General features: G+C 36.9%; 1 protein-coding gene across 1 annotated transcript; it reads left to right on the top strand.

Moving 5' to 3' along the window:
* Positions 905-2569, top strand: LOC107626824. The gene is made up of 3 exons (XM_016329720.1): positions 905-1910; positions 1994-2093; positions 2338-2569. Exons 1-3 carry the CDS (start codon positions 905-907, stop codon positions 2567-2569), a joined length of 1338 nt encoding a protein of 445 aa, XP_016185206.1.

Raw genomic sequence — 13019 nt, 5'->3', positions numbered from 1 at the left:
GAATGAAATTAAATTAATTTAGAACTAAATATATACTTGAATCTTGAATCTATCTCACCACGTTTTTGGCTCGTCTTTTTATGTCTCATATACGATGATTCTCCATATCAATATCTAACCCATATGAAAATCAAGTAATAAAAAGCTTGATTCAAAGGAAAAATAAAAAATATGGCATTTAGTTAGTGTGGCTAATTTTTTTTATATGACACCAACTTTGGTGTAATGCTGGGTTATGAAACTATGGAAAATTTATAAAATTGGTGTGACGGCATTCAGGTGAAGGGAAGTAATCGGATGGTCCAATTTATTACAGCTAAAAGGGAACACAAATTGGACCGTTCGATTTGTGGTTCATGAAGGACAGTGCATGAAAATCGGAACCTAGACCGGTCTATTCCGATGATGAGACCGCACAAGGCAACAAAATCCGGTGCAAACCGGTAAAATTTGGAGTGGACTGGTTAAAATCGGTCAAATTCGGTAAAGTTAACAAAATACTTATTGTTCCTATTTCATATTATTTTAGAATAGCTAGATATTTTTAAAATGTTAGTGAAATTTTTTTATTATGTTTTATTTTTTATTTACATAGGACCGGGTCAATCGGTTCAACCAATGATCCACTGGTTGAACCAGTGACCCAGTGATCTGATCGGTTCGGTTTTGACAACTAGGTTTTCTATTGTTATGTGATTATTAGTTTATTAGATTTGAAGGATTACCATGTGTTCATAACACGCAGCGGAAGAAAAGAAAGTAATCCTTAAAGATCTATTTTGTGCTTAAAATTTATTCCAATAATAAATAATATATAGATCAGATCTAAATACCTGTGTGTACGCTAGTAAAACTACTTATTCCCAACAAGATTATTAGTTCTGACAACTATAAATTTTGTGATATGATTGCAGCAGAGCTTCCCGTTATGCCAGATGGTAAATTTACTATGGGAATGGAATTCAGTTCTAGGGAGGCAGTAATTAAGGCGATGAAAGATTATACAATCTGTAGAGGTGTAGATTATCGGGTGCATGAGTCAGAACCGACGACATTCTATGCTAAATGCACCCAGTATGGCGCAGGATGTGATTGGCTGATCAGGGTGAGCAAAATGTCCAAAAAGTTCTGTTGGGAGATAAGGAGGTACAATGGTAGTCACACATGTACTAGGGCCACCATTTTTCAAGATCATTCAAAGCTAGATTCTAACACAGTTGCAGAAGCAATAAAGCCATTGGTAGAAGTTGACCCGTCTATAAAAGTGAAATCAGTGATTGCGGAAGTACAGGCAAAGTTTAACTACATTATAAGTTATCGCAAAGCATGGTTGGCAAAACAGAAGGCAGTGGAGTCAATTTTCAGAGGTTGGAAAGCTTCCTACGAAGCCTTGCCGATATGGTTTGAGGCCATGTGTCACAAGGAGCCATCCGCAGTCGTTCATTCTGAAACAATGCCTGTGTATCAGGGAGATGACTTGGTTCCTAATATTCGTGTACTACACCGAGTCTTCTGGAGTTATTACCCTTGTATTAGAGCATTCAGACATTGCAAGCCAATAGTGCAGGTAGACGGAACTCATTTGTATGGAAAATACAAGGGTTGTTTGTTGGTTGCAGTCTTACAGGATGGCAACAAGAACATCGTACCTATTGCATTTGCGATAGTTGAGGGAGAGACATCTGAGGCTTGGCACTTTTTTCTTAGTAACTTGCGACAGCATGTTGTGACACGTGATGGTGTGTGCCTTATCTCCGATCGGCACGATTCCATTAGGTCAGCTATTGCTCGTAGTAACGGAGCTTGGTCTCCTCCCAAAGCATTCCACATGTTCTGCATCAGACATATAGAGTCCAATTTTTTGAGGAAGTTCAAGGCTCTGCATCTGCAGAAGCTTATCGTCAACATCGGTATGATAGTTACGATTACATTTACTCTTGAACTCAGTTATTATGATGAACGTTGTTTATAGTGGGTCTTTTTTTATTGATAGGATACTCGCGAACAGTTCGCAAGTACGAGACGCATTATCAGCGTTTACGCAAGCGGGGTAAGGCTTATACCAACTGGTTGGATCGGATTCCACGTGAGCAGTAAGCTTTAGCATTTGATGGGGGATATCGATGGGGTCATATGACCACCAATCTAGTGGAATGCATCAACTCGGACATCTCGGTACTGAAAGGGGCTCGCAATCTTCCAGTCACTGCACTTGTTAAGGCAACGTTTTATAGGCTTAATAAATTGTTCACCCAAAAAAGAGCCGAGGCTGAGGCTCAAATTAATGCAGGACACTTATTCTCTGAGCTTGTAACCTCCAAACTGCATGAAAATCAGCGGGCAGCAGGTAACATCCAAGTTAGTTGCTTTGACCGACAGAATGAGGTATTTGAAGTGCGTGAGTGTCCCAGTGGTGTGGAGTATGCAGTGGACCTCCGTCGACAACGGTGTGACTGTGGTGAATTTCAAGTTGACCGGCTTCCGTGTTGACATGTGTTTGCTTGTTGTGCAAACCAGCGGCCGATTCTCACGCTCCCAGTTACGCCACCGACATCGGACAATTCGATAATTTACATTTATCAATACAATTTAAAATACACTATTTCAAAGCATTTAGTAATTAAATTTACCTATTTGCAATCGGAAAGATTTGAGGATTGCCAAGAATCGGCGCAATAAATGGTAGACAGATCCAAGCCCAGGTAAGCAAAAGTGTCAGCGGACCATCAATCTCTTTACAGTCGACACGAGTTGTCCTACACAACGCTCTATACAGGTGTGCCAGGCATGCCGATCCCCAACTGAACTGTATGATCCTGGCAAAGTTACGGAGTAACGGCAGAAACTTCCAGTGCACCCCTGCCCCAGACTTATCTCCAAACACGATGGTCCCAAACAATAGCATTATGTGGCACTTCACGTACCTCTGAATCTGAATATCATCAACCAACACTAAACGATCTTTCAATCCTCGAAACCACGTCAACTTGATGAAACTTCCCCTACAGTCTACCTTCCTAGGTGCAACACCAAACTGATCTAAGCATTCACCCTCTAATGCCTTATAACTATTGAGTGTCGGTCCTGTAACTGGCAGACCATTCGTCGAAGACCAAGAATTAACGCCACGTCCTCCAACGTCACGGCACACTCACCAACCGGAAAAGGAAATGTGTGGGTCTCAGGGCGCCATCTCTCGATCAGAGCATTAATCAATGCCAACTGACATTGGACAATTTCAATCTGTGAAACATGATAAAAGCCGGTGTCCCGTAAATACCCCTCCACTATTGGATTGTACCGATCCAGCGGCATGTAGTGGTCACATTGCAACATTCTAGAATCCTAAACACAAACATAATATTAATTAATTAACAAATAAAATTTAACAGAATAAAATTTTCATTATCAAATAACCAATAAAACATATCCACAATCAATAAAAATAAAAATAATAACAATACTTTATATAAATAACTATTATTATATACTAATACTCAAATAACTATTCTATTCTATTCTAACAACATACATATAATAATAAATCAATCATTAGTCCTTTATTAAATATTTATATTAAACTTATAACAAAAATAATTAATTCAATAATTTTTAATTCATAATATTTATTTTACTATCGTACAAAAGAAAATAAATTTTTTTGAAATAAAAACTTACATAGTTAGGATGATCAAGATAATTAACAATGTAGAGCTCCGAACGATTGATATATTTTATTCTTCTTCTTCTAGGCATTGCTAAAAATGAGTGGTCTAATTTTTTTTTTTCAAAGTTTCATCAATGGAGGAGAAAGAATGAATGAAGCTGGTGATGGGGTTGAAGGAGAGGAAGATTCGTATTGCTGGTTCGAAAGTGAAAGGGCATGGGGGCATTGATTCAAATTGGGAGTGTATACATTCTAGTGGGGGCTCATCAACCTGCATGCGCGACACGTGGATGGGGGCACAAATCGGACGGTCTGATTTGTGTACCTTCCCAGCCCCTGATCGGACCGTCCGATTACTGGCGTCAAATCGGACCGTCCGATTTTTTCATCGCAGCCGTCACATCTGCGTGAAGCACCATGGATGTCCATAACCGTGTCATACTCCATCTTCTCCCCAATATATAAAATAAAAAAGTGTAGTTAGTGTTCGTGTTGCGCGTCTGTGGGTCTATATATATAAATTTAATTTTGATGCATTATCAGGGTAAAGTAGTTTATATACATCGATTTAATAATGCGATATTATATCAATAAAAATAATTATATTTTATATTCATTGCATGAATAATTATATAAAAAGATAAATATAATTACACAATTCTATAAAATAATTTATATTGTTAGTATATTAAAATTAAATTCATATATATAGATTGTAATTCTAAACAAATGTTATGCAGGGGATATAGTAATGGAATTGTGTTGGTTGTACTTCAAAAAGCGAATATTTACTAATATTCAACTCTACTAATTAGTATAACAATGAAAGCTTGATATTAAAATGGAGACTTAATACACCCAAGTTCAATAATGATAAAGTAATTGTCTAACATTTTATATACAAGGAGGGGGTTTTTTTCCCAAAAAAATATATTAGTGTTAAGTTGTTAGCACTTAATTAGCAGCAATGTTTTTACCTTAAAAGAAAGGCCAAAAAAAATTTTAAATGAAACTTTTTTTAGAGTTATGCGCTAAAATAGGATTGGACAGTATTATATGTAGATATGAGATTTGGGGCTTCTCGCACTAAGAAAAAATATTTTGAGTTTTTTTATGTATTAAAAAAAATCTCGCATATAGCGAGAAGAATGTTTTAGAGTAATTATTCAAATCAGTCTCCGAAAATTTTAAAAGTCGACATTTTAATTTCCAAAAAAAAATTAATACACATATCAATTTTCATAGTTCTTTTCTACCGGCTAAAACAGTCCTTAGACCAGTTTTTTTGTTTGTCGCTATCAAAAAAAGCTAAAGTAACACGCTCAGTGTCCAACGTGTTCGGTATGATATACACGTGTTGTGGAAGACAAATTAGTCCCTGTCCGTGTCATCAAAACGACAATGGTTACGACGGTTGTGGACCAAACGGTGCGTTTCCTAGGAAGCATTTGTATGAGAGGTAGCATCTTCTTTGTCAAAGCTTTTGAAATCCTAGTTTATGAACAACTTGATTCTATTGGACACAGGTTGAGCAATAATGACACCAAGCAAAGGAAATTCGTCTTTTTCAAATTACCTTGGAGAGAGACACAATGGTAGCTATAGTTGTAGCAGCATCAGACACGGTGGCCTCAATAGCTTAGACAAAGTTAAAATTCCAATGGAAAACACCCAAAATACCTATGCGATTTGTATGTAATAATCTCCATTTCAAAAACTCATAAAAATTGGGATAGACTGTTTTTTAGATGCCCACTTTATAAAGTAAGCAATTGTAGGGTTTCTAGTAATTTAAGATTTATAAGCATTGTGTAAAATAATGTGTTTGAGGTTATGAATAGAAAAAGTTTTCTTATTGCATGTTTTTTGTATGGGTTGACCAAATTGTTTACATCAATCTAAAGAATAATGGTGCTATGGATAATGTTGTCATGGGTGGTAGTGAGGTTGTTACTAATATTTCATCCACAGGTGCTGCCGACAATGTTGGATTTGAATATAAACCAATGGAGTTGCAAAATAAAATTGACTTGTTAGAAATTTAGAAAAATATAATGAAAAAAGTTGAGACAAGGGTAGATGTTTAAATGTAGTATTTGTTATCATGTTCTTGTCATTGTTAGTGTTGAATTTGTCGGTTGCAATAACAATTTTGTAATTGATATGTTAGATTCATTTCAAGAGTTCAGTAATAATGCATCTTGTATGCAAATTTGTATGCATCTTTTGTGAATTAAATGCATGTGAAATGAAAGAATTTATATAATATCTCACCTAAATTTTTTTTTCCAAAATTGTTTCCTTCATGACCTTTTTTAATCCAAATCCATAATCATATTGCTATGTCATATAGCCAACTAAAAACATAGCAGCAAATGAATTAGAAAAAAAAATACCACCAATATTTTTAATAGAAAATATACTGCTCTAATGTCAAGTAGCAAATTTAAAACATAAGATAAAAGTTAGACATTACATCTAGTAATAACAACATAGTTGTCATAATAGCAACTTAACAAGATAGTAACCAACTTAAACTAAAGCCAGAAATCGATCATACATGAACCGAAACATGATCCAAAAATAAGAGTTTCATTCACAATAATCTGTCATCAATTCCTAAATTCAGAGTATTTCAAGTTCAGATCCTTGAACTTGAAATCTCATAACCAAAATACAAATTGAACTAAGTCATCAAAAAAGCATAATCATTTGTCTTCAGGCTGCATAGCTGATAAATTTCTATTTTATGACGATTTTTTGGATAAAAAACGTGGAGTTTATTAATTTATCTTGCATTTATTCATAGAAAATACATAGTTTTGTAAAGTTCTCCTAATTGTGTTTAATTGTGAAAAATATGCTTTTTATGCTTGAAAATTATCAAATCTAATTCACTTTTATTCCATTCGATACCTTACTATATTTGTTTGAGTGATTGAAGGTTTAGAAGACAAGGATGGCTTGAAGAAATGAAGAAAAAGCATGCAAAAGTGGAGAATTCATGAAAAAAATAAAGATTGTAGAATTTCATGGTTGTGCGTATACATGTCTTGTGCATACACATCACCTAGAATTTGTGCGTACACATGACTTGTGTGTACGCACGAGTGGTAGCACGTGATTTACTTAAGTAAATACATGGCTTGCGATTTCAGGCTCAATTTTGGCCCAATCCAACTCATTTCTGATGCATATAGAGGCAAGACCCAAAGGGGACCAACCAAGGAGTGATAGTAGTAGTGTAGAATCATGCTTTAGGTCAATTCTAGAGAGAGAAGTCAGAATTTAGGATTTTAGTTTAGTTTCTTCTTAGATTTAGGTTTTAATTCTTGTTTTAGTGTAGCTTCATTTATATTTTCATGTTCTAAAATCTTAATTTGCCTGATTTTATTTGTTAATTTCTTTATTTGTTAATTTTAATTTATGAAAACTTGTGTGAATTCTAATTTTTCTTTAATGAAATTTAATGTTTTCACATTCATTGTTGCTTGTTTGAATTGTTATTATTGGACTAAATCTCCATTTTGGTCCCTTAGATTCACGTGATTACTCATTTTGGTGCTCGAAATTTAAAATTACCTATATTGGTCCTCTAGATTTAGATCCGGACACTAATGTGGTCCATCAACCCTTTCCGATGATGACTCAGCAAATAGAGTGCCATAGTGGCACCCTCTCTACCACGCTGGACCCTCTTTAAACGACGTCGTTTACTCCTTTAGCACACAAATAAGTAAAAAACGTCGTGGCTTGTATATGAAGGAAAAGAAACGGTTTTGACCCTATACAAAATATTTATCTTCTTCTCTACCTCCATCATTCTTCTTCATCTCTAATCAATGGCGCCAGTGAAGAGTTTCTGAAATTATTCATCGCCCAAGTTGAACTAACCCACGGCTAGGTTAGAGCGAAAATCACAGTATTTCAAAGGAAGGAGGTTGCTCCCCTCTCGTTTTTAGCCAAGGTAATCGTTAATGCTGGGGTTTAGTGGTTTTAATTTTTTTAATTTATTTTTGGAATGCATGTATGATCGTACTCTATGGTGCTAGTGTTCTTGTCAATAGAGAACCTTTATGCTTTGTTGCAACTATTTTTTCTAGGGTGTCTTTGATTGCTTATATGTTGGGTTGGGTTGTTGGGGTGCTTTGTTTTTTTATGAATGGAACAGGGGATGATGTTGATGGGTTAGGGCTATACAATTTTAAACTAGTTTTTGGATTTTGGTTTTCATCTCTTACACTAAAATTCAAGTTGAATGGGACATTTATCAACATGCATTTTGAAGAAAAGGATTGCAGTTAAATTCTTAGAAGAAAATTATTGTTCATTATTGTTCAACTGATTTTTAGATTTTGGTTTTCATCTCTAAAGTGCAAAAAATAGTGTATAATGTATAATATTTGTCTGTGACTTTTAATTTCAATGATACATAATTTTAAGCTAAGATTATATTATCTCTTTTTTAATTATGTAGATGACTGAATTGATTGATATTATGATACATCACGGGAGTAATTTCCAAAAAAATAAAGAAGACAGATTGGTTTATTCTCCAGATAACAGGGCTTGTTTAGGTGATCTTGATGTGGACACTCAGGACGTATTTTATGCGAAGAGCTACTACAAAGAACTTGGTTGATGCAGGAGCATGTATCTTTATGTTTATGTCGTTAATTAAAGTAGTCTAGTTTAGCATATATTATTATATTATGTTATGAGTTAGTCCCACATCGCCCGAGTCATGAAAGTTTTCCTTCCCTTACTAGTAAAAATATGCGTATGTAGCCCTTTTATTCATCATAGTTAAATTGATTGAGTATATATTTAAATAAGCTGTGTGCTTATTTTCCTCTAAACTCTTTGAGAGTAAGAGGTGCATCCTTGGCTTAGCCAACCAAGGTGGGTTTATGGCTATTTTCACCATAGTGGGTTGCTAACCTCGCCAAGATTGGTGAATCTAAACTATGTCACCATAGTGGAATTGTTAACCTTGCCAAGATTGGTGGCCCAAGTGACGTCCCGGCGTCAGTTTGGTATCAGAGCAAGGTCGGTCCTCGTGGCCTTCACCTTGCTTTAGTAAAATTTTATTTGGTTCGTGGGTACGGTTTTTAGTGCGGTTCGCTCGCTGTTGGTACGAGTCGTCATCAGTACGAATCAGTACGAATTGGTGATTATCTTCGTTCATTTCCATTATCATTGTGCATCCTCATCATCATCACAACATCAACATCCAAGCATCAGTCTCATTGCATAGTAGTAAAAGATGGCTCCGAAGCGTAGAACTACTCAAGAGATTGAAATGGAGGAGTTACGCCATCAAGTTAAGGAGTTGCAAGAGCAACTTGCAAAACATGAAGCTGCTCAAAATAATCATGGCAGGAAGAGTGATGACAGTTCTTCTAGTGAAGAAGATAATGCAAATCCATTCATTATTCTTCTTCGTCTGAAGATTTGTCCACACGAAGAGTACGACACAACATGACTCACAAAGTTAAAGACTTAGGAATCAAAATTGATGTTCCTGAGTTTGAAGGGAGACTCTAACCAGATGATTTCATCGACTGGCTTTGCACAGTGGAAAGAGTATTTGAGTTAAAAGACATTCCAGATGACAAACGCGTGAAGCTTGTAGCAATCAAGTTGAAGAAGCATGTGTCAGTTTGCAAGCGCGTGAAGCTCGTAGCAATCAAGTTGAAGAAGCATGCGTCAGTTTGGTGGGAGAATCTCAAGCGTTAGCGAGAAAGAGAAGGAAGAAGAAAGATCAAGACACGGGATAAAAATGCGTTGTGAGCTCAAGCGCAAGTTCCTTCCTGAACATTATAGGCAAGACACCTTCATCAAATTTCATAATTTGAGGCAAAAGTCGTTATCTGTGGAAGAATATACAATGGACTTCGAAGAGCTGTTTATGAAGTGTGACATTCAAGAGCCTGAAGAACAAACAATTGCTCGTTATCTTGGAGGACTGAACACAGAAATTTTTTATGTTTTTCAGTTGCAACCATATTGGACCTTGGATGATGTCATTAGGATGTCTTTAAAGATTGAAAAACAAAAAACACAAAGGAATAACACTCAGTCGCTGAAGAACAAAAAATTCATCCTTGATGTTCAACAAGAAGTGAAGACAAAATTTTTTAAAGGCAACAAGGAGCGTAGATCATCAGGTAGGAACTGCTTCAAATGTCAAAGTTTTGGGCATATTGCTGCTGATTGTCCAAACCGAAGGATTATCACTCTTGTCGAGGAAGAGGTTAATGAAGAACCAATTCAGGAATAAGAGGAGGAAGGTGAGGTTGACTATGCTATTGAAGAAGTTCCACCCGATTGTGGAGAAACTTTAGTAGTTTGTCGAAACTTAAATACTGCAAGGGTAATAGAAGACGAGAGTTGGCGACGCCACAACATCTTTCACACAAGATGCACTGTTGAAGAAAAGGTTTGCAAGGTCATCATAGACAATGGAAGTTGCAAAAATATTGTTTCAAATTATATGGTAGATGAACTGAAACTTCCAACCGAGTTACATCCTCATCCTTACAAGTTGCATTGGTTAAAAAAGGAGAATGAAGTTAAAGTAACAAAGTGATGTTGTGTCCAATTTTCTATGGGAAGCAAATACAAGGATAAAGTATGGTGTGACGTCATCCCGATGGACGCGTGTCATTTACTGTTAGGACGTCCTTGGCAATATGATCGTCGAGCTATTCATGATGGTGTTAAAAATACATACTCCTTTATCAAAGATGGCAAGAAGATTGTATTAACTCCGTTACAATATGTAGATGGTCAAAAGAATCAAGTTGAGCTATGCTTTTTCACATCTTTCAAATGCACTCACCAATGAAATCTTTCGCCAATACAAGATCAGTATTTTTCAACCCAGGAAGGATGATGCAGGACCCCTTTCCAACCCAGGGAGGATGATGCAGGAGCATGTATCTTTATGTTTATGTCGTTAACTAAAGTAGTCTAGTTTAACATATATTATTATATTATGTTATGAGTTAGTCCCACATCGCCCGAGTCATGAAAGTTTTCCTTCCCTTACTAGTATAAATATGCGTATGTACCCCTTTTATTCATCAGAGTTGAATTGATTGAGTATATATTTAAATAAGCTGTGTGCTTATTTTTCTCTAAGCTCTTTGAGAGTAAGAGGTGCATCATTGGCTTAGCCAACCAAGGTGGATTTATGGCTATTTTCACCATAGTGGGGTTGCTAACTTCGCCAAGATTGGTGAATCTAAACTATATCACCATAGTGGGGTTGTTAACCTCGCCAAGATTGGTGGCCCAAGCGACGTCCTGGCATCATTGGTTATGGTGAGATACAGAAGTGCTGGTGGTTTGTGCTCTGGAAGGAACCTAGAAGTTGGTTTGAGGAATCTAGACATCGATCATGAACTCATGAAAATGTGTTACCATGCTCAGAAAAACAAAGGGTTGGTTGAAGTGTATTATGAGCATGGGGTCTTACTTCCTGAGGTATTAGAAGGTGGTACTAATGTTGTCTACTTGGACGATGAAGAAGATGTTGGGTAGGGACCAAGTGAGGCTCCAATTCCTAATTTTAAACCCACTTTAGTTGATGCTTCCCTTCCAAATTCTAAGCCAAATGAACAAGAGTCTAACTCCAATCTTGGGCTAAGTGCAACTCCAACACCCACTCCTACTACTGCCAACATTTTTTTCATACTTAAACCACAACCATCCCAGCCTACCAATGTTTCTAATAAGCCCAACAGCACTACCAAGTCCTCTAACTTCCATGATCACCAAGCCTACAACAAACCCAACTAAATCCACCAAATCCACTAACCCAAAAACGTCCACCAAGCCCACAAACCCAACTAAATCCCCCAAGACCACTAACCCAAAACCATCCACCACGCCAACTAACCCAAAAAAGTCCACCAACCTGATGAGCGGATATTTTATACGCTTTTTGGGGATAATTTCATATAGTTTTGAGTATGTTTTAGTTAGTTGTTAGTCTATTTCTATTAGTTTTTAGGAAAAAATTCATATTTCTGGACTTTACTATGAGTTGTGTGTTTTTCTGTAATTTCAGGTATTTTTCTGGCTGAAATTGAAGGAGCTGAGCAAAAATCTGATTCAGGCTGAAAAAGGACTGCTGATGCTGTTGGATTCTGACCTCCCTGCAATCAAAGTGGATTTTCTGGAGCTACAGAACTCAAAATGGCATGCTTCCAATTGCGTTGGAAAGTAGACATCCAGGGCTTTCCAGCAATATATAATAGTCCATACTTTGCACAAGAATAGACGACGTAAACTGGCGTTCAACGCCAGTCCCCTGCCCAATTCTGGCGTCCAGCGCCAGAAAAGGATAAAAAACTGGAGTTGAACGCCCAAACTGGCATAAAAACTGGCGTTCAACTCCACAAATGACCTCTGCACGTGAATTGCTTAAGTCTCATCCCCAGCACACACCAAGTGGGCCCCAGAAGTGGATCTCTGCATCATCCATCATAGTTATCCAATTTTTGTAAACCTAGGCTACTAGTTTAGTATTTAAACAACTTTTAGAGACTTACTTTGGATCTCATGACATTTTAGATCTAAACTTTGTATTCTCTGACGGCATGAGTCTCTAAACCCCATTGTTGGGGGTGAGGAGCTCTGCTGTGTCTCGATGAATTAATGCAAGTATTTCTGTTTTCCATTCAAACACGCTTGTTCCTATCTAAGATGTTCATTCGCGCTTAACCGTGATGAAGGTGATGATCTGTGACATTCATCACTGATGAGCGGATAATATATACGCTTTTTGACATTGTTTTTAGTATGTTTTTAGTAGGATCTAGTTACTTTTAGGGATGTTTTCAATAGATTTTATGTTAAATTTACATTTCTGGACTTTACTATGAGTTTGTGTGTTTTTCTATGATTTCAGGTATTTTCTGGCTGAAATTGAGGGACTTGAGCAAAAATCAGATTCAGAGGTTGAAAAAGGACTGCTGATGCTGTTGGACAAGAATAGACGACGAAAACTGGCGTTCAACGCCAGTCCTCGGCCCAATTCTGGCGTCCAGCGCCAGAAAAGGATCAAAAACTGGACGAACGCGTGCCTGACAAACACTTCTGTTCTACATGAAATAAGCTAGAATGAGTATCTCTTAGATCTCCTAACCAGAATCTTCGTGGCGTAAGCTAGAATGATGGCGGCATTCAAGAGAATCCGGAAGGTCTAAACCTTGTCTGTGGTATTCTGAGTAGGACTCAATGATTGAATGACTGTGACGAACTTTAAACTCGCGATTGTTGGGCGTTAGTGACAGACGCAAAAGGAGGGTGAATCCTATTCCAGCATGATCGAGAACCGACA

The sequence above is a fragment of the Arachis ipaensis genome, chromosome B02 (assembly GCF_000816755.2).
Source record: "Arachis ipaensis cultivar K30076 chromosome B02, Araip1.1, whole genome shotgun sequence".
NCBI lineage: Eukaryota > Viridiplantae > Streptophyta > Magnoliopsida > Fabales > Fabaceae > Arachis > Arachis ipaensis.
Note: the sequence above shows the minus strand (reverse complement) of the source record. Positions and strands in the feature narration are given on the sequence as shown.